We start from the raw sequence: 27,908 nt of genomic DNA, 5'->3' as shown, positions 1-27,908 counted from the left end.
CCATCTCTCGCCCGCTGCCCGTGATCTCTATCATACACGGTGGCTGGCATCAATTTTTTAAAACATTTTTATGATGGCGGAGGACAGTGAATCTGCGGCCAGTCAGCAGAGCCTGGAGCTAGACGACCAGGATACCTGCGGGATAGACGGAGACAACGAAGAGGAGAATGAGCATTTGCAAGGGTGAGGATGGCCTGTCCGGTCGGGAGGCGCAGTTATCTCAGGAAGCCTGTTTGTGTTTATGTGTGCTCGGCCGGGAACGGCTAGCGCAGTTAGCTAACGTTAGCCGTCACAAAAACAGCCAGGCTGTCTGCCAAACGGCCTTCCTTTCAAACGAGTTACCACAGTAGAAGTCCTCATTTGAAACCTTAAAGTGTTGTCACTTATGGTGTTTTATCCCTGTGTACCCTCGGATACATGTTTTACTCTCAGCTAGCTGTTAGCATTCTGATTGAATGACATGATGACATGATGACAGCCAGCCGTTCAGACAAACCGTTAGTTAGCTACCGTTAGGCTAGCTCAGCTGTCATCGTTGCTATGGTAGCTAACGTTAGCTCACTGCTGCTCTGGTTCTGTGTGCCGAGAGTCAAACCATTACAGTGACTCCTGTTTAATGACGTGTTTGTGTTCACATATGTAGGAGTCCAGGGGGAGATTTGGGGGCCAAGAGAAAGAAGAAGAAGCAGAAGAGGAAGAAAGAGAAGCCAAGCTCGGGGGGAGCCAAGTCTGATTCTGCATCTGACTCTCAGGAGATAAAGGTGCGATGAGGAGCCACTGAAATGGAAACACACCCTTTTCAGGCCACATTTTTAAGCCATTACCCACTAACCTAGTTCCAGGCCGATGGTAGACGAGGTACTATGAGTAGGAAAAGGGACACAAAGAATAGGATTTCTGCACACAGGCAGCAACCCAAGAAAACCAAGTTTGTTTGTGATCAGTGTCAATGGGATTATATTGGTTTAAAATGTGCTTACATTTAATAATACCAACGCTTTAAACCCATATGTGTATTTATCTTATTCATTCCGTAACACATTCATTTCCTTTTCTCATTACGATTTTGCAAGTTCCATAAGGGACATGACTTGTCCTTATTGAAGTCAGTGCTTCTTCATGCTGAGCTGAAGCTTTTACTCTTCCAAGTTTCATTCATAGAATAACAGACTTGTCAACATAAGTAAATAAATATGCATCACTTATTACCAGACATTTTACAAATGCCTGCACTAAACCTGGATATTGTATACTGGGATATGATTAACTAGGTTTCTCATGTTTCTTACAAAAAATCTTTCCTGAGACTGAACAAAAGCAGGGACACCAGTAAAAAAAAAAACAGGGCTATGAGTATGCAAGTAAACAAACCAAGAACAGAGTTTAACAGGTGCCTGAACTGAACTACAGCTGTGGACATGGGTGACCTACGATCTGATGTTTAGTGGGAAAGATCACTTAAACTTGCCCCTAACATCCTTAGGGTTTGGGTTTATTTTGGAAGAGGTTATAAGTCTCGCACATGCCCTCTGTGTGTGTGTTGTGACAATTGTTTCATAAAGGACATTCGGATGTTATGTACTAACTTTGTTGTACATGTTCTTATTAGTGTACGTGTCCCCTCTCTACATGTAGAACCCTGGCTTGCCCATTCAGAAGCTGCAGGACATCCAAAGAGCCATGGAGCTGCTGTCCTGCCAGGGTCCAGCAAAGAGCATTGATGATGCATCCAAGCACAAGTACCAGTTCTGGGACACCCAGCCTGTGCCCAAGCTAAGTAAGTATAAACTTAATTTAGGCAGAGTGAGCTAAAGTATTGTTTATTTAATAAGTATCATTAGACTAAGCTGTTTTGACGGAAGCAGATTGTTTTTATATAGCCTTATTGTGTTTAAAGACATCAATGGTTGGGGTTTTCTCTGGATAATTTCCACCTGAACAAAATGCAAAATCAAAGGTCCAATATAAATATATATTGACATTTTTTTGTATATCTTTGACAAGAGTTGTGCTATTTTTGCAGATGAGGTGGTGACGAGTCACGGGCCGATAGAAGCTGACAAAGAAAACATCAGACAGGAGCCATATTCCTTACCTCAAGGCTTTATGTGGGACACTCTGGATCTCAGCAATGCAGATATAGTAAGTACAGTGTTTGTCTCAGACATTAAAACATTCAACTTATTTGATCATTTCCAAGATTAGTTTTTGGATAAAACATTTGAAGTGACACACTGAAACAAATGGTTTGTCTTTCAGCTGAAGGAGCTGTACACATTGTTGAATGAAAACTATGTGGAGGATGATGACAACATGTTCAGATTTGATTATTCACCAAACTTTCTCAAATGGTAAGCTTTCAGCTCTGATGTTGTTCGAATAAACTCCCCCCCAATATGTAGTTAAATTACCCATCAGTCTGTTCTCCCACTAAAACCCCTCCCCTCTCTCAGGGCTCTGCGTCCCCCTGGTTGGTTACCACAGTGGCATTGTGGAGTGAGAGTGTCCTCAAATAAGAAGCTTGTTGGCTTCATCAGTGCCATCCCTGCAGATATACGCATCTATGACACGTGAGTGCTCCTTACTGATCATTTGCATTTAGATCAAAACAGTAATATTACATGTTTACCACAATGAACATCTTGTCTCCTTCTGCTGCTCCAGACTGAAGAAAATGGTTGAAATCAACTTCCTATGTGTCCATAAGAAGCTGCGTTCAAAGCGTGTTGCTCCAGTGCTCATCAGAGAGATCACACGGAGGGTGAACATTGAAGGAATATTCCAGGCGGTATACACAGCAGGAGTGGTGCTGCCTAAACCTGTGTCCACATGCAGGTATGCTATGCAGTATCGAAACACATTGAGACACAGCATCAGAAACTCTTCTGAAACCAACAGTCCTTAACGCTTTTGCTTTTTTGCTTGTTTTTCTGTCAGGTACTGGCACCGTTCTTTGAACCCCAGGAAGCTTGTGGAAGTGAAGTTCTCCCACCTGAGCAGAAACATGACTCTGCAAAGAACCATGAAGCTCTACAGACTACCAGATGTAAAATAATAAAACATTTAAATCCTGGATCAGTCTTTAATATCCTTATTTATGGCAGGAACTAATGTCTGTTTTTCTTTTTCTCTCTCTCTCTCTACACCTTATATAGAGTACCAAGACCCCAGGTCTGCGGCCGATGGAGAGGCGTGACATCCGCCAAGTCACTGAGCTGCTACTGAAATTCCTCAAACGCTTTGAGCTTGCTCCTTCTATGGGAGACGAGGAGGTGTCTCACTGGTTCTTGCCACAGGACAATATCATTGACACATTTGTAGTAGAGGTATCTGAAATTCCTATCTGTCCCTCAAGATACTTACTGTTGATTCCTACATACGTCTAAACCTTTGTTGTGCCTCTCTGTGTTCGCAGGGTGCCGGTGGTGTTCTGACAGATTTCACTAGTTTCTACACTCTGCCCTCCACCGTGATGCATCACCCTCTACACAGGAGCCTGAAGGCTGCCTACTCTTTTTACAACGTTCATACACAAACCCCACTACTGGACTTAATGAATGATGCTCTGATCCTGGCCAAGCTGGTAAAGTTACACTCTATGTAGATGGTTGTAAATCATATAATTGGTTTATTACCAAATAATAAACCAGTTCTGTGATGCTATGAGTTGTAAAAGAGAGGGTTTGGATTTCATAAAGTGGGGTTATATGAGGTACTTATTCATGCTCATTTGGATCCGTCTATTGCCATCTACTGTACGTCATACAACCCCACCGTGAAAAATACAAACTAACCCTTTATACCTTTTTACATTTATGAAAATGAAAAAGACTTCACGAGCTGCGAATACAAACAAAATGGGCAGCATCAGGGACTTTAAATAATGAATCTGCAGTTTTAGGATATCATCTTTGTTGATGTTCTGTGATTGATTTTGGTATTGAGTTTGTGACTTTCTTTGTGTTTAACAGAAAGGTTTTGATGTGTTCAATGCCCTGGATCTAATGGAGAATAAAGTGTTCCTGGAGAAGCTCAAGTTTGGCATAGGAGATGGAAATCTGCAGTATTACCTCTACAACTGGAAATGTCCCTCTATGGACCCTGATAAGGTCAGAAGCAGGATTTGTCTGAGCTCATGATCATATCAGTTATATTAAAACAAATATTTATATTAGCAAGCAGCAGTTAGTTTGATCAGCGATAACTGCTACCAGGGCGATGCTGTCTTTGATAACCCAGGCTTTATTTATTATTCTCTGTGTGTTCTCATGAGGGAGGGCGGGGGGGGGGGCATCATTTGACCTCTTCTACCATACAAATATGGATAAACAAATGCCTACTTCTGCCTTTTGTGAGAATATTGGAAATGAGAATATTACAGCATAATGCAAAACTGTTTATTTCGAATGCCAATTCTGCAGCTTTTAAAATTGAAACTTGATGCAACACATTTAAACGTTGTCCTCAAAATACATGTCTGACTGTCCCATTATAGATATGTGGAAAACTTTTTTTTTTAATCAATTTGATCAAAACATTTTAATTCTCTAATCTGTATTCTATTAACTCCGATATGTATTCTATTAACTCCGATATACCATCGTTTCTGCATCACTGATATGGGTTGTAGTGCCAAAGAAACACAACACCATGCATACAGTATGTACACATGTTATTTTGGTGCCATTACTTATATAATGTTACAACTCATCAAGTTTGCATATATATAATATTCCATAAACTAAGAATAGAAGTGACCCTTTTTCTCAAAGGAGTTAGTTGTTGAGAGCCAGCTTTTTATTTTACCTTAGGCTTGCTAACCACAAAAAACCTTGCTTTGTAAAATAGCTCTGACAGATATTTATGAACAACTTCCCCATAAATCATTTACACATGCATCAAATCCAACACTTCAGTTACAAATTGTTTCTATTCTGTTTGTCAGTAACAGTTTGCTCTCTGTGTTCCAGGTTGGCCTCGTCCTTCAGTAGCAGCTCTCTTCCTGGCTGCTACACAAACACTGATGAAGAGGTTTGTTAGTGACCTCTAGCTGAACCTAACCTGGACATGCAGGTAGCCCAAGCTAGACAATGAGAACTGTAAAATCAACCTGGAGACCGGAAGACGGTTCAAAAAACATTCTGCTTTCACCTGGAGGTGAAAACTCTTAAAATCATCAACATCCTGAATGTGAAGTCATGCTATGCCTGAGAAACTCATACAGTACAACGCTCCTGACATGCACACTCACATTTAAAACGTACAAGAGGATGCCTTGACATTGTGAATTTTGTTTTCCTGAGCAGAAGCTTCGTTACCATGGACTGGCATGTATTTTTATTTCACTGACATTGAACTATGTAAATGATAATCAACAAAGTAAACATGACCACGATACAAAAAGATAAGTTATTGTGTCCCCACTGAGGGTCTTCAAGGCATTTAACACGTTATTATCCATCTTTGTGGTCAGAAGTTATCTGCTGGCTGTTTTGGGCCTCAGTAGAATTATAAATGCTAAGAAGGTGTTTCTGTGATAGCTGACTTATAGAAGAAAAAAACACTTTTCATCAAGCATTTAAAAAAAATAAAAATAAAAAAAAATCGCAACTTTTCATACAAACACTGTCAAACAACACACATATACACAAAAAGGATATCTTCGTGAAAGGACTCATTCAACTGGTGCATTTATGTACATGTTCTTTTGTTAAAAATATAGTTACCTGTACATTTAAAGCCAGATCATATTTATTCCTGTAGTGTGAGTTTTGGGGTTTGGGAAGGCTGATCCAAAGTGTTCTCCTCATAGGTAGTGTAGATGTCACTGAGTTTGTTCAGACAACGTTGGTTTAAAGTGGTTTTTGATGAAGAATGTATTGCATCAATGAAGCACAATTGTTGAGTTCCTAACAAGCAAAAGAGCCCTTTTTTTAAAGGGTCAGATTTCAAAACAGATTTGTTGCGTTACATGTACAACCTTGGTTTTTACGAGGGATGTGAGCTCTTGTTATAAACCAGCTTCTAGACTTGATTTTTAATAAAACATATATGTATATTCGGCATAGGGTTTAACCTGCATGTGAAATATGTGTTCAGTTAAAAAGGAAGCAAAAGTTACTGAGCCTAAAAAAAATAGGACGACACGCTGAGTGCAAAAGCAGGGCAGAGAAACAAAAAACAATTAAACTACAACCAGAGTGGAATCACCCTGATTCAGATTTAATCAAAAAATAAAATCAAAAACAGTCTGTTATTGTCCAGAGACACTTTTAAAGCAGAACTAGGGCTTACCTACTTTGAAAATTGTTCCCAGTTAAGTCTTCTTGAAAGGTTAGTTTTCTTTTGTTAAGTTAGTCATTGCCACTCACAGAGAAACTGCTTCTTACTTTCAGCTGCCTTTTGCAAGAAATACAGCACTACAACATTTCTGTTGATAAAAGGTAAATAACCATCAAGTCCTTCACTTGATGTAGGATGTTTAACTCGGTTAAGTATGACAAAGAGAACCGATCACAACATGTAAAGTATCTGGAGAATAAACAGCATGTTTTCAGAGCAGTGGCTGAATAAACAAAAGCCTGTGTCAGTAAGCGCATCGATTTGAAATTTGAGCTTTTTCAGGTTATTTTTTTAAATGGTACGGTTTCTGTGTGTCTGAAAAATATACTGTTGGTCATTTTTTGTATGTGTTGTGCAGCTAAATGAAAATTATTTGAACAGTTCTGGTATTTATTGTTGTACTTTGCAACATGTCTTAAGACAATTCCTGTTTTTTCCCCCCAAGATTTTTCAGTTTAATAGGAAACTTTGAAACTTGTTCTGGGCCGGAGCTGCTGCGGTACTCAAAGGTTAACAACATTATTTTTGTTTTATTGTCTTGCTCTGAGTTTGTTACTTTGTGTTTGATGCTCCTGTTCATGTGGCTCTGCATAACACGAGAGGTAAAGGCTGCTGCCATCTTTGTGGTTACCTTTTCTGTATGTGATGTAATTTTCTTCTCATTCCTTTATATATTAGCAAGAAAGGGACAACCGATGGACAGTCAGTGCTTCAGGGCTCAAAGATGTGTTTTTTTTAACAATTGAAAGGTTAAATGAGTTGACAAAGACAGATGTTATCGGCATTTATTTAAGACTGCGTCAACGGCGTGCCTCATGGATGTTGGTTGTGTTGCCTGCAGCTGTTTGAATGAACTTCGAGCATGTCAGTTTTGCTGCTGTGATTTTTAGCGTTGATGTTACTAGCCACGCCCTTTAGTGAGAGAGCTCAACCCGAAGTACCTGCCTTATTTAAAGATGTTTTGTTTTTTAAATTAAGAATTCTGGGTAGGGGGGTACTTTTGAAATGACATACAGCTTTCTCTAACTGAAGAACAATATTTTTTATTCAAATCCATTGTAAGCTGTGAAAAAGCTGAAGAACCTTTACCAGCATCATTTAAGACATGATCCCCATGCAAATAACAATCTGTTTCAACACACGTCGGCTATACCAGCATGGATATTTGATTGAATAAACTCACTTTAAAAACGGACAGGAGTAATGCACTTTTGTTTGAAATATTAAATAGACTCTACCCAAAAACATTCTTTATTTTGGTCTGAAATGTTTGACATATTGTCATATTTACTAAAGAACATAACTAATCATTCTCACCCAGTTTAGTTGGTTTGATTCAGAAACACAAAAACATCTTATGTTATGCCTGTTTCTGGCTAATGAGATTTCACCCCAAAAACAATCGGTTTGTCATACCAGTTCCTAACATTTTAAAGAAGTGATTTTAAGTCATGTAAACGGCAGGCCAGTTAGATGATAAACTAAATAACTTAACTTTTAAGACCCTCCATGCAGCAACCGGTCGATTGATACTTTAATTTCAATGGAACACAACAGAGCCTTACTTTTCTCAGGGTTGCTAATTCCAACACATGTCAACTTCTTTATTTGTAAGGAATTACACAACTTTTCAAGCCAGTTTCAAGTCCTGGATGATGATTATAAACCTATGGCTGACCAATATGTCAGGAAAATCCAAAATAAAACAAAAACTAGTTATATTTTTAGCAATGGATCTGAAACACCAGATTCACACAGGAGGTGAAATAATAGATTTTCTTATACTCTCCAGGCTGCTAAAAATCCAAGATACAACTCAGACTAAACATGCAAAATCATAGGAATGGTCTTTTTTTATATCTAGGCAGAGTCTGTTTTACGCTGAATAGCCTTTTTTATTTTCTTTGCAGGGTTGGCAACAATTTTTTTTACTTTGAGAGGTTGCAGAGTGTAGGAGGAGGTAGACTCTGTGACCGCCACAGTTTCACTCTCTAGTTTCCTTTTTTGGCCCTTCTTCTGGCCATCTTCTTCCTTCTCCTCCATATCAACAGGGTCTATAGATGTTACTCTGGGTGATGCACCTTGAAGCCATGCCACATCCAGGGAGGGCACTTTGGGTGTAATGGCCTCAACAGTGTCCGTGAACACCTCGTCATCTTTGGAGGCACAATGTCTGAATCCCAGAGCGAGGACACTCTTCAGGCCCAGCAACTCTGACACGCTCTGGCTCAGACGAGGCACCTGGCAGGCCGGCACACCTCTCGTTGCACTCAGCGAGATCAGGTGGTCCGTCATGTGTTTCGGCTTCACGGACTTACAAACAAGCAACAGTCTGAGCTCGTTCCTCTCTAGAGCTTTGGTGACCTCGTTGACCCCGATGGCCAGTTGTCTCCTAGCTGCCACATCTGTCCAGCCGTTTTTAGGAGCATCCTTCACCTGCACCTCACTGACCTGGGGAACAGGCTCTGGTGTGGCAGCAGGTTTCGGGTCTTTTTTTTTCCTCCACGGGCGAAACACTTTCACCTCTTTCTTCTCAAGGCCCATGGAAACCAGCTTGTCCTTCACTGTGTTCAGGATAAAATGCATGTCTTCTTGGGGGAGTGGGCCCCATTTTGGAATGAATGGTGAAGTGAAGGAGGTCTTGGTCGGAATGTACTTCTTGCTTTCTTTTTTTGATGGTTTACCTGCAGCAGCCATACCTCTGAAATAAAGACAAGAAAAAAGTGATGAAGAAACCCTTTTACAGGTAGACCCCGTCAATATCAGTAATAAGAAATCCCAGACATGCCAAAGATATTTAGAGTTTCTCCTTTATAGTGTTTCCTTCAGAGAGCACCCATAAGTTTGTTTTCAAATATAAATTAACCAAATCCAAAAATGATCATCTTTATTTTTATAGCAATTGGTTTGTAATACTGACAGGAACACAACATTAAATACAAATAAACTGTAATATCAATAAAAAGCAGTAAATCGAAGTATGAATGGTAATGATAACAAGTCCCTACAACAACAACAACAACTGACAATTTCCTCGTTACAAATCTTTACTGCCCATCTTTTAGGGATTCTTATCAAACATATGTACAAACAATAATAATAAACAATACAAATATTATAATAATGTTGCCTTTAAATAATATGGCATTGTTTCAGTTGTGATTATTGATGGTGCAATGTAATATTTTAACAAGAGTTAAGAAATCATTTCTCTTAAGTTTTACCGGCTACTGTTATTATTAAAGCATTAACAATATGACAGTCGACAACATGCCTGACAAACAAAAGAGACGTTAAGTTACTTTACCTGAATTTTAATCCAGCACGTTACTTTTTTTATACTGATATTCGGTTCAGTCCAACTACACGGGTGGTTGATCATAGGGCGCTGCCATTTTGTTTGAATTGAAATAACTTTATTAACAAAGGGACAAGACAAACAGCGCCGACCAGCGTTCGAGTGAAAGTGCGACATGTATTGTGCACGCAAATGAATGAGTGTATGTGTGTGTGCCTGTGCCTGTGCCTGCGTGCGTGCAGGGACGTGCACAGGTACGGGAATTGATTGCCCGGGAAACGGCCTGTTGCCCTGACCTGCTCCTCTAGAGAGAGCGAGAGGTTATTTTTATTTTCTTTCTGTTGTGGCACACCTTGTCAGCGCTGTCATCTGCCGGTGCGTTAAAGACCACCTCTAGTGTCGGATTTTGGAAAATGTATTTGGAGTTTTCTCATGGCAGTTAGAGTATAGGCGACAAACCAGGGGACTTATCTTCCTCTTGACACCGTCTGTTATTTACAAAAAAACACCTAGGCTAAATATACTTGTTATTGTGCTTCTGTCTTTCTGTGTCTTTTCATCTGTAAACTCCCTCACCCTCTCTCTCTTCTCTTGATCGCCCTCTCACGGAGAACACTTCACTGTCCCGCTTCATTGTAGGATTTCTGCCATGTCTCTACTTCAGTTTGACCATCTCTTTTATGAAGTTATGGAATACTAAATAAATAAGTAATTAGATACCGTACCGTTACTGCGCTCAGAATGATAAGAATAAGAATAATGCGTATTGAACTGGTTTAATTAATTAGTGAGTTTATTTAAGGTAATTAGTTAGAAGCCCTATTTTATCAGTATGTCTGCACAGCAGTTACAGTGGTCAAACATTAAAACAGAATTGTCCCCATTTTCTCTTTAATAGTTAGTAACATTAGATATTTTAATGGGATATGCACCTTTTATGAACTACCGAATGCAAGTAGTCGCCTTAGCTTATTTTGTTATGAAATGATATTGTGAATTACTCTTCAAATTAGTTATTGTAAAAATCGTTTGGTTTCTTTTACATTAAAAACAAGTTTAAATTTTCAAAAGGTCTTATGTTGTTTTTGGGGGGGGGGTTTTTCCAGTTTAGAGCAATAGCCCCCCCAAATGTCTGTGCACGTCCCTGTGTGTGTGTATCCTGAGCCAATCAGCTGCTCGGCTTCTCTCTACTCCCTCCTCCGCAGGACGGTCCTTGGCCCATATATTGCATATACAGTCTGTGGCATTCACAGCTGCGCAGAGACGTCCATTCCAGCCGACAGCTGTAGACATAAATTCATCTGGACCTCGGTACTGCATCTGCAAAAATGTCTTCTCAGGTAAAAAAAATCCTCTTCCATTGTATGCGGCAGTGTTTCGTAGACGCTTTATCGCATTTAAATAAAGAGCGGTTGTAGCGACAGGGTGTGTTCACTTCCTTCCAGTCATACTCGTGTGTGTCAACCATCTTTGTCGGTGTGGGATGAGTTAATGTAATACAAATGAGTCTTAACATATGTATTCTCTGGTTCTTAGTGCAAGCAGATTGCTTAAACAACGAGCCAAATAAACAGTATTTTAAATAAGTAATTATAGAAAGGAGTTGGCTCTATTACATTTAGTAGATGGAAAACATTTCACTTTTAATGACCATTTCGACTCCTATTAAAGGTTTGGAGGTTAATATTTAGAGTTCATGGTGTTCACGTTTCCTATCTTTAATGATCTGTTATGCAATGTGCTAGATCTTTTGTAAAGGAGATTATTCAAGTAGGCACAAAGCACTAGAGTGTTGAATAAAAAGCCTATTGTTTAACTCAAACTTGTGAAACAAAAGGTCTCCCAGGCTGTGCACCATGACTACAACACTATGCTCAGATTTTTAATCAGTGTTGTTTGTAACTTATTAATATGCACATTCCTTAAACTGATTCATCTGTCGGACTTGACAAAGAAGATAAGTGTTTTATATCAGTGCTTACCCTGTGCTGAAATGATAGCTTAGCATTGAATAAGATAACAGTAATATAATGAGTGGCTATGGGAACATTTGTTATCTGCAGACAGAGTTTGAGAAATTGGCAGAGGATGTGAAGAAGGTGAAGACGAGGCCTACAGACCAGGAGCTGCTGGACCTCTATGGCCTTTATAAGCAGGCAACAGTTGGAGATGTTAACACCGGTATGACTTCCGATTCAGAATAACTTCCATGCAATGTTCCAGAATTTCTGAACATTTCCTTACTCCCTGTGTTTCATGTCACAATTGCAGAAAGACCAGGAATGCTGGACTTCAAAGGAAAAGCAAAGTGGGATGCCTGGAACTCTAGGAAAGGTAACTTATAAAGAATTACTTGTAAAGCTGGCTAGAAAACAAGCAACATTAGTTTATATGATTTTTTCTATGTCTTGTAATTGCACTGTTGAGGAACCTGTTTTTCATACATGAAATAACTACACCATAGTTTTATATGTTATGACGATAAACCTTTGAAACTTGAATCATGAATCATATTAAAATGTTGTGTTTTAATCCAAATATCTTTCAGAAAAGTCCAAGGAGGATGCCATGTCGGCCTACATTGCACTTGCAACGGAAGTCGTCAGCAAATATGGCTTGTAAAGCTTGAAATGAACAGAAGAGGCATGATTAACCCAAAAAGAGGACAGCCTACTAACGCAATAACTGCAATGCAGATATTCCTAATAGCACGTAGCCTTCTGTTTTCAGAGTCTACAATTATGCAGGAACAAGGGTAATTTGAAATTTGCTGTATTTCATGTTTTTTAAATTTTTTGCAATGGATTACTAATTGAACAACTTCCATGCATCCTGTAAAGTTAGAAATATTACATTTGCTCATTTCTGTTTTTACTAACTTAGTAGATGTAGTTTAAACTTGTCACCACGTGTTACCAGCAAAACACATTCACTTTTAAATGTAGCTTGATTCTTCATCCCTCCAGGATAAACTCAATGCTGTGAAATGTCAAAATAAAACGTATTTGAGCACTGTTTATGGTTTGTCTTTTGTTGTTGTTATTCAGCCTACCCTCATTGATATAACGAAGGGGGTCACAATTATAGAAACCCCTAACCCCTAACACCTTACTGAATACAAATTCAACAGAAACAAAAACGACATCCTCCAAAAGGAACACACATTTAAACCAACACATTTCTGACCTTCATCAAGATATGATTTATAGCAGGACTGTTTTAGTTTTGGCTTGCTGCACGGAATAGTCTGCCAACTGAGAGTATTTTAGCAACAGAACAACGACTGTAGATTTTGTTCAACTTACTGTACATTGGAAGCACTTAAGTAAGTAATGTAATTAGGTATTATGAAGAGGAATGATTAAAGCAAGCAAAACAGATACCAGTCTCACTTTTCAGATCAATGTGAAACGCATACTAAAAGTGAAAATATGATCAAATTGGCAATGTCTCTCTTCTGTTAGTTGAAAGACCATTGTACAATCTGTAGCTTGAGTATGCTAATATTGTATATGCATGCTTCTCCCCTCTTGACAGTGCTCTGCTCCATCACAGGTGATACATGTTTCAATCACCATTGCATCTTGTATTGGGTTAAATTATAAATATCTACTTCAGAAAATGCCCAGTTACCACTGCTCTCTGGTTACACTTTAATACAGTGCTAGCAATTTGAGGTCACATGAAATGTAAATCTTCTTGTTCACATTGAGCTTGGAAATAGGGGTTAAAATATCTCTTTTATTTATTTATTCTTAATTACTGAAACTATGTCTGTCTATACATTATCTATACCGCACATATATAAAGACTAACTGCAAGAATTGGATTTCATTCATTAAATCAAAGCCCTGTCACCTCTGTGCAGTATAACAGCTCACTATCAGTGCCTCATCATTGTTTCACTGATTAAATCTAGGTCAAGTGCCACCATCTCGCGCATGCGCAGTGAGATCTTCCGGATGGGTTTAGTGGGGTAAAGGTAACAGGACCGCTGCTGCTGCTGCTGCTGCGGACATAAACACACTGACTACAGATATTTCTACTGTGCATTGATACTGTAAGCAAAGTCGACTCATCCTGAAGAAGGTGAGCTAAAATATGCATTATGTTGGAAAGCTAGGAACAGTGTCGTTAAATCAAGTTTACCCCTGACAACATGTCTATTGTTGTTGACAATATCCGCAGGCGAGAGTAGCTAATGCGATGTGACTATAATCGTTTGCTTGCTCACTCGAAACAGTTAGGTCTGTTGCATGAATAAACAAGTAAAAACTCCCAAACTGACTGCTTTCAACAAGCGGTTTAGCAGTCCGTGTTTCCATTACCTAGGGCTCTGAAAGCTAAGTAACTCAACTTTTCTTGAGTCTCGTGGTTTTGAAGGAGGATTATAAATTAACGTAGTTTCATGTAGCAACACAGCTCAGCAACGCGTTAAAGCACTTTGGAACTGTGGGATAACAGATAAAAAGCATGTGAATGTTTATCAGTAACAATTAAATTCAAAGCTTTTGTTTATGTTGTGCAAAGCAGCCTGTTGCACCAACTATACGTTAATAATTTATTGAGTTAGGGTGCAAAGTCCACTCTAAAAGTTCGATTAAAGTAGTTGGTTTGATACTTAAGTTAAGTCCATGTTTGGCTGCAAAGTGAAAAGTACTTTTCTTGATGCTGAAATAGCTAACGGTGTTTGTTATCAGACAACACAATGGTAATGGACAAAGTATTGTGATTATGTGATAATTAGACATCTTTACAGCTGGTGCAATAACAACAGAAACATCGAGTGGTCATACAGTATTGCATGCGTATGGGCAGATGAAATTATAAATTATAACAATCACATGATGATAGATGATAGAACAGGCAAACCGTTTATTAGAACACTATCTAACCCAGGGGTGTCCACACGTTTTTCACCGAGGGCCACATACAGAAAAATATAAGAAGGGCTGGGACACTTACTAGAGTTTGTCACATATGCATACAATGCATACTCGATCATTCTACAGAGGTGAGGTTTATTGCCTCATAAATTCAGTTATAAATCAGCAAAATCAATCAAATGTAGGTCAATTATGCTTGTTACTTGAATATGCTTTAAGAAAAAACAGCCTACAGCCAACCCCAGCTCTCCATAGGGTTTCATTTATTTTGTTAGCAGCTCATTCCTTAAAACAGGAGCCTCAGATTGCTAATAATTAGGGGAAATATGAAGGGTATATTTCACGCTTGTTATACAAAGAAGTTATTGGGCTTTTTTCTTATCAAGTTAGATTTGTTAGAAAATGTTTTCAAATGTAATTGATTGAATTCATTTTAAAAGTGGGCTTGTTGACACATGAATACTGTGTAATGTATGTTAACATATATATTTACGAAGTACAATATAAGACAAGCACAAGTTTAATTTGTGGGCCATACTTTCAGAATTAACTGAGGGCCGATTCATAATGGCCCACGGACCGCAGTTTGGACACCCCTGGTCTAACCTTATATATTCTTCACAATGTTGCACAGATTATATTTATTTAATTACCAGTTAACCAATGTGTAATATGAATGAAACCCTGCAAACAATTCTACAGAAAAATTATAAAGCTGCACATTTGAATTACAGGCATATTGTACAACTTAAACGTTATCTTATAGTCATATAAACTGGACGTGCAGTTTTCAGATCTAAAGTTATGTTGTAGATAATCTGAAACCTCTGATGTAGGACACAACTATTACAGATGTTTGTTTTGTTGATCCATTCTTAATTCCTTCCCGGGAGAAGAAATGGATAATCTTTTGTCAAAGGCCCCCCCAGAGACGACCTTCCAGCACCAAGACGCCCTGCCATCCCTGCCGGTCCCATCACTGGAGACCAGCCTCTCAAAGTACCTGAATGCAGGTAGGATAGTAACTTTGAACAACCTGCTGTGTCACAAGTTCCTCTGTTTCAGAATTTACTCACTATTTGAAAAGAAAATGTGCAACTTTGAGGTGTTTTAATCATGTCAAACTCTTAATATTATAACAAATGTTTTAGCTTGCGTGTATGATTGTTGCATATGTTCTCATTTTGTAAAATGTACGCAAGCTCATGAAATCTTCAGTTTTTACAATAAAAAATGCCTAATGTTCACAATTATTTTGTATTGCCATCAGTTCGTCCATTTGCATCTGAGAAAGAGTTTAAGGCTACGTTGGACATTGTGAATACATTTCAAGAGGGTGTTGGCCAAGAGCTGCACCAAAAGCTACTGCAGAAAGCCAGAACAAACAGGAATTGGGTGTGTAATGAATCTGTCATTTATTTTTTGGGTGCTACAGTCTTAGATGTTTTACTCATCCTTACTTATATGTTTTTTAAACAAAAATAACATTCCTCAGCTGGAAGAATGGTGGTTAGATGTTGCGTATCTGGAGGTTCGCATCCCATCTCAGCTGAATGTGAACTTTGCCGGCCCGGGGCCCTACCTGGAGCACTGCTGGCTCCCCGAAGAGGGATCTCAGCTGCAGAGGGCTAGTATTAGCACATGGCACACACTACAGTACTGGAACCTGATCCGCACGTAAGACTTGCTCAAACACATTTTTACAAGCTGTGTTTTTGTGTTTTGTTAATCAAAAGCTGGTCTTTTTGATATGAAATGGGGTATTTATGAAATGTGTTGTTTTGTTTTCCTTTTAGAGAGAGGCTGCGTCCTCAGAAAGCCGGCAAACTACCGTTAGATATGGACCAGTTCAGAATGCTGTTCTGCACCTGCAAAGTACCTGGAGTGAAGAAGGACACCATCCGTAACTACTTCAAGACAGGTAGAAATAATCTTATCTTATCTAGAGCCTTCAGACACACCTCCGATAGCTTTAGCACAATTTCTCAGCTTTTTATTATAACCGTTGTTTTTGTGCGTTTTTTTCCTTGCCACAGAGAGTGAGGGGCCGTGCCCTTCCCATGTGGTGGTGATGTGTCGTGGACGGATGTTCACATTTGATGCAGTTTGTGATGGACAAATCCTCACTCCTCCAGAAATACTCAGGTAGTGATATACACACAAGTACAAACAACATTCAACAGAAAAACGGAGGGTTGAAAGGTCCGTCCATGAACAAACTGCTGCTGATAGTGCTAAATGTACTAAAACATGGAGGAACAGTACACATCCTACCACTGAGTTTGAATTCATTTTATTCTATTTTTAGAGATGTGAGGATACATTTTCACCATTAGTCAGAATCTTAACTGTCCTAGTGAGAAATATATATGAAAGAATAACAGTTTTTGCTGTGCCCCAGAGCAGCAGGAATTTTAAATAATTGTATTACAGAAGCAACAGGGAAACGTGTGTTCATTGTGTTAACAGGGAAACCAGTGTTAATTCCAGCAAGAACTTGCTTATCGGGTTCCAAGTTGATCATATCATTGATCAAAATCCATAAACATATAATTCATAATTAGCTGTGAAAGGTTAATGCTATATACTCCTGGGAAGTACTGAAATAATTGGATTCAAAAATACATTTAATGACGCTTTATTTGTTTAAAATTGCATTCTGTGTGGTATTAAAAAGGTATTTTATAAAACTATGAGCCTCTATTAGGTGATTGAGAAGCATAGAGGGCTCAATGTTGCCTTGTTTTATTTGATGTACAGGCAGCTGAGCTATGTGAAAGAGTGCTGTGAGGGGGAGCCAGAGGGAGACGGAGTGTCGGCCCTCACCTCAGAAGAGAGGACTCGCTGGGCGCAGGTATGGGTGTTCACATTTCAACATTTAGGTGTCCATCTTTGTTAATGATATCTAAAACAGTTCTTATATTACAAAAGCATTGTTGAGTCAGTACTGTCAGTATTTATCTTTCTCTGCAGACCAGGGAGCATCTAATAAGCATCGATCCACACAATAGCAACATCCTGGAGACCATCCAGAGCAGCCTGTTCGTCTTATCTCTGGATGAAACAAAACCCTACTCCTCTCCAGTGAACTACACAAATGTAAGAGCATCACAAAGTATATGTTTTACTTTGTATGACCTATTGTTCACTAGAATTCATATATATCTTTTCAAGGAATGAGTTGTTTCTGATTGCGTGACTTTGAAATTCTGAACAAAGATAACCAGGGCGGCCCTTACAGGCGACCCCACAATCCGCTGGGGCGACAAATCGTACAACTCACTCAGCTTCGCAGATGGAACTTTTGGAACCACTTGTGATGTGAGTTTGTATACGTGTGTCATGCTAAAGGAAATCTGAGAAGCACTATATGACACATGTATACTGTATGTGAAAGATTTCATTATCATTAAGATACAAAAAAACAGATTTCATAACACTGATTGTTTTTTTGCAGCATGCACCTTTTGATGCCATGGTGCTGGTGTCTTTGTGTTGGTATATGGACCAGCAAATCAAAGCTACAGAAGGCAAATGGAAGGTAAATATTGACTATTACTTTATTGTTTACAACCATTTCAATAGTTCTTGGTGGTTCGATTTAAATGTATATGTCAACTCTCCACATAACGATGTCTATGCTTTTGAAGGGATCAGAGGCAGTCAGAGCCGTGCACCGTCCTGAGGAGCTGATATTTACTGTGGACGAAAAAGTCCGGAGTGACATCCGCCACGCCAAACAGCAGTACCTGGAGACGGTGAGCCAGGATTACACCAAACTGTAGTAGAAAAAGCCTGATGCAGAATCACCTAGTCACAGCCGTGTGGGTCGTGGTTTTTCAGGCACAGGACCTGCAGATTGTCTGTTACGCCTTCACAGCGTTTGGAAAAGATGCCATCAAACAGAAGAAGCTGCACCCAGACACTTTTGTACAACTAGCAAAGCAGTTGGCCTTCCAGCGAATGCACAAAAGGTACAAGATGATACAAAAAATAGTACCATGTGTTTACTGATGTTTGATGTCCAAGAAGTGAAAGGCCCTTCATTTCTCTCCTTAACCTTCACAGGCCGGGCAGTTGTTATGAGACCGCAATGACTCGCAAGTTCTACCACGGCCGGACGGAGACGATGCGTCCCTGCACCCAGGAGGCTGTCAGCTGGTGTAACGCCATGATGGACCCCTCGTGTGATGTAAGTACACGTCTGAAACTCTGCACTGTGGCAAAATCAGGCTTTTGCTCATTTCACAGGGTACATCCATTTATTTTTCTGTTAGGCTGGTAGCAGGAGGAAAGCCATGCTGGCAGCCTTCAATACGCACAACAACCTGATGGTTGAAGCCCAGGATGGACAAGGTTTGTTCAGTTTTCCTGTCACGATAAAATGCGTCTTGGTATCTCCTCCTATTTATAAATTGGAGTATTAATGTTTGGATGATCAGGGTCACATGTTGTTTTCTGACGCTTATGTCTCAAATATTTATCTGTCATTTTCTGACAATGTTTCCAGGTTTTGATAGGCATCTTCTTGGGCTGTATCTTATCGCCAGAGAGGAGGGACTTCCCACTCCAGACCTCTTCATGGATCCCCTTTACTCATTGAGGTACTACCTGTAAAGCTGTGTCTGTGTGTGTCTATGCTGTTTTTAAAACATATTCTTTTAATTTACGGAGTGAGATGACCCACTATGCCCATCTCCAAATTCCATTATTTTTTAAACATATATTTTACATAGTCGTAGCAAGAAAAGCACATTGACAATGTCCTAATAAGGAAAAACTGCAGTATTGTTGGGGAGTTCCTTCTGTCTGACTTGTGTTTGTGTCTGCAGCGGTGGAGGTGGTAACTTCGTGCTGTCGTCCAGCCTGGTGGGCTACACCACAGTTCTGGGGGCCGTGGCTCCCATGGTGCACCACGGCTACGGCTTTTTCTATCGCATCAGAGACGACAGGTGGGTTAAGGCTTATACGCATGTTTCCATAATGCAGTTTTTTCTTCTGAAAATCGTTCTGCTCCAACTGTAATGTTTTAGCAACCTTTTAAAACACAAGATTAATTAGTTTTATTAATTAGATTATTTGCTAAATTATAAGCTGCTTTTCCTAGTTATTGAAAAAACGTTTTAGAAATATTAATGATGTGCATCTTTGTCATTCAACTGAATATGTTTATTTACATACAGTTTTTACCTTAAAAGTTGAACATTTGTGCGTAGCCTCCCTGCATTTTCAATAATACCCACACTCTGCCTTATTTCTCCCCAGGATCGTGGTCTCTGTCTCGGCGTGGAACTCTTGCCGTGAGACAGACGCTGCGACTCTGTTCAACAACTTCTCCAGCTCCATGCATGAGATGCTCCACCTGGCCACCACATCTCAGCTATAAGTAACACTTTATTGCCCTCATGGTTCACTGGTAATAGCCGACAGCTAGCGATAGTCATGTTTGTTCAGAGCACAGATCAATGCAAAGTTACTGAATCTGATCTGCTGATAGCCACTGGTTTGGGCATTAAATCAAATCTTATCAGCTTTTCTGGTTCATGTACTGATTTATAATTTTTAGTGTAAATCTTTATGATTCTTGTGTAAATTTTTTGGAGAATGTTTCATTTTAAATTCTGACAGTATTAATCCCTTTTTAAGATAAGCCAATGCTATGGCTCAAGACCTTTTTATGGTGTTGGTTCTTCAGGGGGTAAATATTTACCAGACGCTGTGACCCATGGACAATTGAAGAAAATAGCTTCTGTTTCTTTTAGTTGTTGTCCTTTAATTATTTTTGCAATTATGCATTCCGATTTAACTCATTAAAAATAACTTTATAAGTTAAAAATAATTGATTTGTTTTATGTTATGGATTAGTACAAATCTAGAGAATAGCACATAACTTTAAAAGTTGGACTGAAATTATTTTTGTAGAAGAAATCTGTTAATATGGTTTTACTGTTTGTTTTTATGTTTGCCTACAATCAAAATCGTGATAGGAATTACAGTGTTGATAGTTATAGTGGACAACACAGGTATCGGTAAGCTGTTAGCTGCATTCACCCTATATACTGTAGGAAAGACGGCTAACACTACCAAGCTATGATGGAAGTAACGTACCATTTAGCTAGCTTCCACTTTTTAATCAAACCATCAAATTTCAGTTTGACTTTTGGGAACTAAGAGTGGCCTTCAGATCTATTGATGTTGAAAAGTCTTTGGTTTGCTTATGGTTGCCTTACTTNATGTTTGCCTACAATCAAAATCGTGATAGGAATTACAGTGTTGATAGTTATAGTGGACAACACAGGTATCGGTAAGCTGTTAGCTGCATTCACCCTATATACTGTAGGAAAGACGGCTAACACGGCTTTATAAATTAAAGCCATTATTATTATTATTATTATTATTATTATTATAACACTACCAAGCTATGATGGAAGTAACGTACCATTTAGCTAGCTTCCACTTTTTAATCAAACCATCAAATTTCAGTTTGACTTTTGGGAACTAAGAGTGGCCTTCAGATCTATTGATGTTGAAAAGTTTTGGTTTGCTTATGGTTGCCTTACTTGCTTGGTCACCGCACCATAAAAAGCCTACACACTATGCAGCTTTCCTTTATCTGTACGTCACGCTCGAGATTGTTAAATGTTAATACGAATGTATATTAGGATTGCTGCTGTAAAACGTGAATGAGCCCAAAAAACTGTGATTTCCATCCACTCATTTCCTCTGCATTTAAAAACAAATCTGTCTGTGTGGACAAAGGTTTTGGAAAAAATGTGAATAAGATTGTACTTCATTTAAACATACAATGAACACTAGCTTAATAATTAACATTTTTAATACTTTTGTTTTATTATTCAAAATGATAAATGTATTTGATCTTGGAAATGTTGCGAACTCTAATCTGATGTTAAAGTAAGTGGATGATTCAATTACTGAATACAAAACTTTAATAGTTACATAAAGGCAAGTTTTACAAGAAGGTTAGTCCTTCCTTGCATTTGTAGAAACAATAGGATTCCTTGTGATTGCAACCAAAGTGTGACAATAAAAAATTAAACTCTGAACAGCCCTGTGTGTACGATATTTTTTATTTTAGGCACTTCTATTCCATTATTAACACTGACTGTAACAAAAAGATACTCTTCATCATGAAAATCAAGTAATTATAAAAGAATGTGCTCAAATACATATACTGTAGAAAGTTTTTAATGATGTCAGATGTGTACTTAGTGCATACTTATCCTATCATGCATAATAAATCCAGTGTGTCGCTATCTTTAATCTCTGTACATCAGTAGTATTTAACGCTTAACAGAAGATGACACCAGAAATCAACAGCTAAGGCGTATTGGCATCAAATAGGTCCACCTTTTATAAAGAAAGGAAAACTGGAGTCAATGTGTTCAAGGCACAAACTGGCGGGGAAAAAACAGCAGACATTTTGACTTGTGATAGTAGAAGAGCAGGTGTTACTAATAACATTCAGTAAGCCAGCATGCACAATACAAGTATCTGTGATCTTATCAACATCTGCACATCTCCTACTGTCACATATCAAATGATATCTGTGAAAAAGGCCCTTAGAAGTGACAGCTAATGAACGGTAATACAGGAGTTTGACTTGGCTTTTTGACTTGTCTGATGATCACATTCATTGCTCTACTAAAGCAGGACAGGGAAACATGAATATTTCTGGACACGTCAGGGTTGTATTGCTCTCTATGTCCTCCTATTCCCTCCCGTGTCCCATCTGTGTGGTGACCAGCATGAAGTAGAATCCCTTTTTGGCCAGCAGCTGTTGATGTGTCCCCTCTTCCACCACCACTCCTCCCTTGAAGACAGCGATGCGGTCTGCGTTTTGGATGGTGGACAGACGGTGGGCCACAATGATGCACGTCCTGCCCTTACTGGCCTCGTCTAACGCCTCCTGCACCACCTGGAAGAGCAGCATGATGACAGTGAGATCACATGGACTTATAGAAAAACATTTGGAGAAAGGCGTGGTTTGTTCCATCTTTCTCTATTGATTTGAATTATTAATACTTCCTGTGTCGTGGAGGGATAATGCACATTCAATTGTTTGTCATTTTGAATAACTTGCACTTAATTTCCTCAGTGGATTAAGTACATTTAATGAATCGACTTTAAGCTTAAGACTGTTGCTGTACAATTCCTGTATTGTTTTTTTTGTTAATTTTTTTTGTGATGTGTTCTGTCATTTTGTGTATATGAAACGTTTCTTTGCTGCCCATCTCCCAGGCACAATCTACTGTATCTAAAAGGACCTTTCTGGTAAAACGCTAGTTCTCCCCATTTTCTTGCTCGTTGGTCTTGGTGCCCGTAACGCTTACCTTCTCACTCTCAGTGTCGAGTGCGGAGGTGGCCTCGTCCAGAAGCAGCACTTTGGGGTTGCGGAGGATAGCTCGGGCTATGGCTACACGCTGCTTCTGACCACCTGACAGCTGCGTTCCCTTATCACCGGCCTGAGTGTTGTACTTCTGCTCAACACAGAGAGAGAGGTGCATTGTTATACATGCTAAATAAAGACAAAAGCCACCTCGCAGAAATATTTCCATTTTAAATACTTAAACATTATCTTACAGTAGAGTCATTTCCAAGAAAGAATAATTTAATTGATACCAAAACAACAGAGAGACAGGTTTGAGGCTATTATTTAAATTAAGATTAAAAGTGAAATATTGATCCATTATTTATTAATTTTGAGAAACTTTTATATAAGTTTACAACATATTTCTCTGTTGATTTTGTTTAAATTGAATAAACATGGGTGTAATGTAAATTCTGTGAGATTCACTAAAAACAAATCCCATTAACTGTCATTGTTCAGAAAGAAATCAGATGTATTGACAAACGGCATATCTCTAAACCTGGTCACATACAGTATACTATAGCCCAAACAAGTACCACTAGAGAAACATTTTCCCAAATGCCCAGTAGAGGGCCTTGAGATGTTATAAAACTGCTCATACCAAAACGACACATCTTTAATTTCAGGCTTTGTCTGGACATATCTCCTCACTGAAACCTCAGCAGTTACCTGTGGCAGGCTATCGATGAAGCTGTGGATGTTGGCCGCTTTGGCAGCTTCCTCTATTTCCGCCTGCGATGCAATGCGGCTGTTGTCTCCATAGGCGATGTTTTCGGCTATCGTGCAGTCAAACAGCACGGGCTCCTGGGACACGATGCCTATCTGAGATCTCAACCAATGGATGTTTAGCTCTTGTGCATTTTTATTGTCCAGAAGCTGAAGGAGAAAAGTATTTTGCAGTCATTATTGTAAAAAGATTGATGTCTATAACATGCTGATTTTTTTTTGGTATCCAAGAAATCCCAAGATAATTTGGATCTATAGTTGCTGAATACTCCACTTTGGTCATCAAATAGTTGCTAAGTATGTCTGTGTGCCTTTTAGAATAAAAGAATATTTATTATCATCATACTCAGGTACAGAGAGGTTTTGCAAAGGGTTCTCTCAGTGTAGTAAACATTTTCAACGTCAACAAAAATGTGAATTTAGTTATAAAATGATACACATTCTCAGAGGACTGTCAGTATGAACGGGAATTAATCCCATCAAGATAAAATGAAATGGCTTGTGCAGTAAAGATAAAAACACACGTGCTACACCAGCTTCAGCCAGTTTTTATTTTCCACTCATCATGTGAGTGCTGTAAAGTAGCCATAAACACACAAGTTGCAGTAGATAAAGGTGTTAACCCAGTTGCACAAAGTATGTACGTCTATTTGTCTTCTTACCACTCTCCCCTCTCTGGGGTCGTAGAACCTCTCCAGCAGCTGGATGGTGGTGCTCTTTCCACAGCCACTGCTCCCCACCAAGGCCAGAGTCTCTCCCTTCCTCACCTTCAGATTCAGCCCTTGCAGAATTTGCACATCAGGGCGTGACGGGTAGTTAAACATAACACTGTCAAATTGCACATTACCATCAAATGTGTCCTGGGGGTTTAAAGAGATGACACAAAAGAGAGATATGTTAGCATCTGTCTAAAGAGTGGTATTACAAGAGTGTTGTTTTTTTGGTTTGGCTTTGTGTTAAAATGTACCGGTGACTCTCCCGCCTGGGATAGATTATCGATGGCGGGCTCTCTGCCCATCAGTGCCATGAGGTGGGCAGCTGAGACTTTGGCCTTAGCGTAGTTTGGAGCGAAGGAGTTGGCCTCTCCGAGAGCCATGGCTCCGTATAGAATAGCAGAAACCACACTAGGAGAGAAAATCCATGCACGTTAGTTTTTATCATTCATATTTTCACAGTCACAGGACAAGCATTTTTAAAGTGCTTTACAAGCGCATATAGATATATTAAATATATCTAACAGAAGTTAAGAAATCATAACCAAATTCCACAGCAGTCATCCAATATGTATAAAGACATTTTTCTCAAGTTTAAGATATTCTCTTAGTTTTGTCCATTACTTTGGTTAATGAACATGAAACGACACAAAACTAATCATGACATTCCCATCAGCCTCAGCTGCACTTTGTGTTTAGTGCTTATTAGTTCATTTATCATGCTAACACGCTAAACTGAACATGATATACCTGCAAACTCTAGCATGTTTTAGGTCAAAACAACGTTATGTTTAAGAAAAGCATCACACGGCTGATTGTGTGGCTGTAGATATTTTGTCTCATTTCCAGACTATCAACATGTTATAATAGATGTCTTGTGCATCATTATAAATGTATTTACTTACATAACTCACTGCACAAGGTTGCATAACATGGTGTATGGGGGTGAGGAGTTAATATATACTGTGTTTTATGGTTCTATGTTCAGAAGCTGAAGTTGCAATGACCTTTGGACTTCCTCTCTTTGTAACAGGTAGGCTACACTTGAAGGCAGTGGCTCCATATCAACATTCATGTTAGCATCCTATACACGCATGTGACTGTTACATCACCAAAGGTACAGGTGTCTTGCGTGACAATCTCATCTGGATTCCAAGCCAACCCACTCACAGCGGCCCCTCGCACACTACAGGCCGGGGTAATGATTAAAAGCTGCTTAAAAAATGCTTTGATCTGCTGTAACCTACAAGTGCACGCCAACACAAGTCGTCTATATAAAACAACTAAACTTTATCTACTGATTAAGAGACAAGAAAAGGTCACTCGGTCAGTTTACTCACAGGAATACTCCCTGAATATCCATTCTGTTCTCCTCAACAAGCCAAGCTCCAAAGCGGAAACAGCCCGCGTAGGCGAAGTAGATCATGGCCTGGCTGAAGGAGAAGGTGAGACCGTGCACGTGGGCATTTTTCTGGGAGTTCCTGCGCAGTGAATCAGAGAGATTACTCTTTTAATGTATCCAATTTGATCATTAAACATTGAATTGTGTTCATATATCCAGTGGGCATGTTGGATATTTGGTTTAAATAATGTAACACACCTGAATGGTATTTCTAAGTTTTCCTGATACAAAGACTCAAACTTTGGTTCTCTGTTAAGGGAGACAACAGTACGGATATTCTCAATGGCCTCTGTAGCTATCTGTAGAGACAAATCATAAAAACATGTTATGTACTCTAAAGAATATCAAAAGGCTAGTGATTTAACACAATGTGCTCAGTCATTACAACTTGGAACTGTGACACACTGAATCTCTACCTTTCCAGCCTTCTCCAGCTCCTTCTTGTCTTCAGCAGCGTGTCCAGTGAGCGCCTTCATCTCCACAGCGCCGGCCACCGCCATGAAGGGCACCACCGACAGGACGAGCAGAGTCAGCTCCCAGCCGTACACAAAGGAGATGATAATGCTGGTGCCCATGTTGGCGAGATTCTGGGCCAGCGTGGCCATACGCACTCCTGTAGCCTGAGCAGGTGGGAACAAAGCAGACCACAAGACCCCTGATTTTCTGGGACGATTCATTGCTGTAGTCTTTGTGAGTGTGAGTGTGTGTTTGCTGTTGAGACTTACCCCTTGCACTTGGGCTGCGTCGGTGGCCAGTCTCGTAGTGAGCGCTCCAACACTGTTTTTGGGGTTGTCAAACCAGCCAAGGTCCTTTAAACAAATGTGTATTAAAAATAAATACTATACATTAACTTGTAATTTAAAAACGTTAAATAAACAACAGCAGTCAGAAATGTCTTACGTGCCACATTGTTTTAATTTGGCCTGGGATAATATGGAAGTATCACGATTGTGCTGGTGACAATATTTTTTCGCATAATCATCATAATATTCTTAAAACACTGAAGCATACTGGAATCAGTTTAGCATACATTTTGTAAATAAAACGTTTTTATCCCATCAAAGCTAGGATATATCATTTTTAAGAAAACAACATTTTTAAGTGAAACAAATATATATTCAAAAACAATCAAAGGAAATCATAATTCATAGTTTTTCCCCTGTATAAATAAAAGATAATAATAATAATAATACATTTTATTTTTAGGCGCCTTTCATGACACCCAAGGACACCGTACAATTTGTTAAAAAAAGAAAACGCTAATAGGCAACAGAACATGATAAAAACACAAGCAGGAAATCATGGAGGAGACAGTCAAAGCCAAGATACATAAAGTTAAGAAAGCTAAATGTTTGAGTCTGTCCTTTCCTAAAAACAACTTATTCTGGTTCTATTATTGAATTAAAACGATGTAGCTTTATACTTCCTGACTTGGTTATTGTTTATTAATAATTGAATTTGTGATGAAGCTCAGCCCAGAAAGAGATATAGCACAGGGGAGGAGAGAAAGAGGTGAGACTCTGTTTTATTAATAATTAAGCACAGGTCTTTGTGCAGGTCTCAGATTTCTGTTGTTTACACTCACCTGTCTCATCATGGCTTTGAAGGCCCCGAGTCTCAGTTTAAGAGTCAGGAGCTCTCCAGATTTCCCAAAACAGAAGCCCTGTGAACGTTTACAGTCAGAAAACATGAAAACTGGACATAGCAAAAACATCTGTCACAGCACCTGCATATGTTTATACTGCAACACTATCATCACGATAATGTGTGTGTGTGTGTGTGTGTGTGTGTGTGTGTGTGTGTGTGTGTGTGTGTGTGTGTGTGTGTGTGTGTGTGTGTGTGTGNATTTTGGCCTGCCACAATTACGAAAACAACATAATCGAAAAAAACGATTATTTTGCTTTGCTTGGTTGTGACACTGCACTGCAACATATTTGATCTAATTTATTTTAGTCTAATTTATTTGTATTTATCATATTAACATATTTTTAGTAGCTTGTTGAAGTGCTCTCCAAAATATTTGTTGATCTTGTTTATTGGTATTTATTATTTTTGATATTATTTATTTAAATGTAAATATAAATGTATCATTTATTTTTGTATTGGTTTTTCAGTTGAATTATACATTCAGGGTAATCAACAGTTAAAAAGA

The 27,908-nt window shown here is 39.0% G+C and overlaps 4 protein-coding genes across 7 annotated transcripts in view; 2 read left to right on the top strand and 2 right to left on the bottom strand.

The window, feature by feature from the left end:
- Positions 1-31: 31 nt before the first annotated feature.
- nmt2 (N-myristoyltransferase 2) lies at positions 32-6,972 on the top strand. The gene is made up of 12 exons (XM_010786998.1): positions 32-183; positions 644-761; positions 1,636-1,777; positions 2,024-2,142; positions 2,260-2,351; positions 2,454-2,570; positions 2,665-2,835; positions 2,938-3,046; positions 3,156-3,326; positions 3,416-3,583; positions 3,972-4,109; positions 4,971-6,972. The coding sequence occupies exons 1-12, from the start codon at positions 71-73 to the stop codon at positions 4,989-4,991; spliced, it is 1,479 nt and encodes a 492-aa protein (XP_010785300.1). The 5' UTR covers positions 32-70; the 3' UTR covers positions 4,992-6,972.
- An 887-nt stretch (positions 6,973-7,859) lies between these two features.
- On the bottom strand, positions 7,860-9,931 carry rpp38 (ribonuclease P/MRP 38 subunit). Its single transcript, XM_010786999.1, has 2 exons — positions 9,650-9,931; positions 7,860-9,043 (listed from the first exon to the last, which is right to left on the bottom strand). Exon 2 carries the CDS (start codon positions 9,037-9,039, stop codon positions 8,203-8,205), a length of 837 nt encoding a protein of 278 aa, XP_010785301.1. The 5' UTR covers positions 9,040-9,043; positions 9,650-9,931; the 3' UTR covers positions 7,860-8,202.
- Positions 9,932-10,861: 930 nt separating this feature from the next.
- On the top strand, positions 10,862-21,697 carry LOC104959143 (acyl-CoA-binding protein homolog). Of its 4 annotated transcripts, none has more exons than XM_010787001.1 (18): positions 10,862-10,980; positions 11,704-11,821; positions 11,912-11,974; positions 15,797-15,921; positions 16,022-16,203; positions 16,323-16,447; positions 16,563-16,671; positions 17,287-17,380; positions 17,500-17,625; positions 17,746-17,847; positions 17,984-18,067; positions 18,177-18,284; positions 18,370-18,500; positions 18,595-18,718; positions 18,804-18,882; positions 19,037-19,130; positions 19,359-19,478; positions 19,792-20,024. In XM_010787001.1, the coding sequence occupies exons 1-18, from the start codon at positions 10,969-10,971 to the stop codon at positions 19,910-19,912; spliced, it is 1,917 nt and encodes a 638-aa protein (XP_010785303.1). In that variant the 5' UTR covers positions 10,862-10,968; the 3' UTR covers positions 19,913-20,024. The 4 variants fall into 4 exon arrangements, 2 of the variants coding, with proteins under 2 accessions (XP_010785303.1, XP_010785302.1); XR_799831.1 differs by lacking the exons at positions 10,862-10,980; positions 11,704-11,821; positions 11,912-11,974 and adding exons at positions 13,615-13,729; positions 15,423-15,539; positions 21,003-21,697 and having other exon boundaries at positions 19,792-20,671; XR_799832.1 differs by lacking the exons at positions 10,862-10,980; positions 11,704-11,821; positions 11,912-11,974; ... (3 more) ...; positions 19,359-19,478; positions 19,792-20,024 and adding exons at positions 13,615-13,729; positions 15,423-15,539 and having other exon boundaries at positions 17,768-17,847; positions 18,370-18,436.
- Positions 21,698-21,799: 102 nt separating this feature from the next.
- Positions 21,800-27,908, bottom strand: part of LOC104959185 (multidrug resistance protein 1-like) — a 6,203-nt gene continuing 94 nt past the window's right edge. Inside the window, exons 2-11 of the mRNA XM_010787053.1 lie at positions 27,342-27,451; positions 26,482-26,565; positions 26,173-26,376; positions 25,955-26,055; positions 25,695-25,835; positions 24,609-24,765; positions 24,304-24,501; positions 23,585-23,791; positions 22,878-23,024; positions 21,800-22,462 (exon numbers count right to left, since the gene is read on the bottom strand). Of these exons, the coding sequence (XP_010785355.1) occupies positions 22,256-22,462; positions 22,878-23,024; positions 23,585-23,791; positions 24,304-24,501; positions 24,609-24,765; positions 25,695-25,835; positions 25,955-26,055; positions 26,173-26,376; positions 26,482-26,565; positions 27,342-27,451 (1,556 nt within the window). The 3' untranslated portion in view covers positions 21,800-22,255. The remainder of the gene's footprint in view (positions 22,463-22,877; positions 23,025-23,584; positions 23,792-24,303; positions 24,502-24,608; positions 24,766-25,694; positions 25,836-25,954; positions 26,056-26,172; positions 26,377-26,481; positions 26,566-27,341; positions 27,452-27,908) is intronic.

Source organism: Notothenia coriiceps, unplaced genomic scaffold (assembly GCF_000735185.1).
Source record: "Notothenia coriiceps isolate Sejong01 unplaced genomic scaffold, NC01 NC01_scaffold00029967, whole genome shotgun sequence".
Lineage (NCBI taxonomy): Eukaryota > Metazoa > Chordata > Actinopteri > Perciformes > Nototheniidae > Notothenia > Notothenia coriiceps.
Note: the sequence above shows the minus strand (reverse complement) of the source record. Positions and strands in the feature narration are given on the sequence as shown.

What these genes read in the sequence shown, in the direction of transcription:
- nmt2 (XM_010786998.1), top strand. Translation starts at nt 71, where the DNA reads ATGATGGCGGAGGACAGTGAATCTGCGGCCAGTCAGCAGAGCCTGGAG. An exon ending in AAACCTGTGTCCACATGCAG is followed by an intron (nt 2,836 to 2,937) that starts GTATGCTATGCA and finishes TTTTTCTGTCAG; the next exon opens with GTACTGGCACCGTTCTTTGA. An exon ending in AGCTCTACAGACTACCAGAT is followed by an intron (nt 3,047 to 3,155) that starts GTAAAATAATAA and finishes CACCTTATATAG; the next exon opens with AGTACCAAGACCCCAGGTCT.
- rpp38 (XM_010786999.1), bottom strand. Translation starts at nt 9,039, where the DNA reads ATGGCTGCTGCAGGTAAACCATCAAAAAAAGAAAGCAAGAAGTACATT.
- LOC104959143 (XM_010787001.1), top strand. An exon ending in CCAGAACAAACAGGAATTGG is followed by an intron (nt 15,922 to 16,021) that starts GTGTGTAATGAA and finishes AACATTCCTCAG; the next exon opens with CTGGAAGAATGGTGGTTAGA. An exon ending in TTCCAGCGAATGCACAAAAG is followed by an intron (nt 18,501 to 18,594) that starts GTACAAGATGAT and finishes TAACCTTCACAG; the next exon opens with GCCGGGCAGTTGTTATGAGA.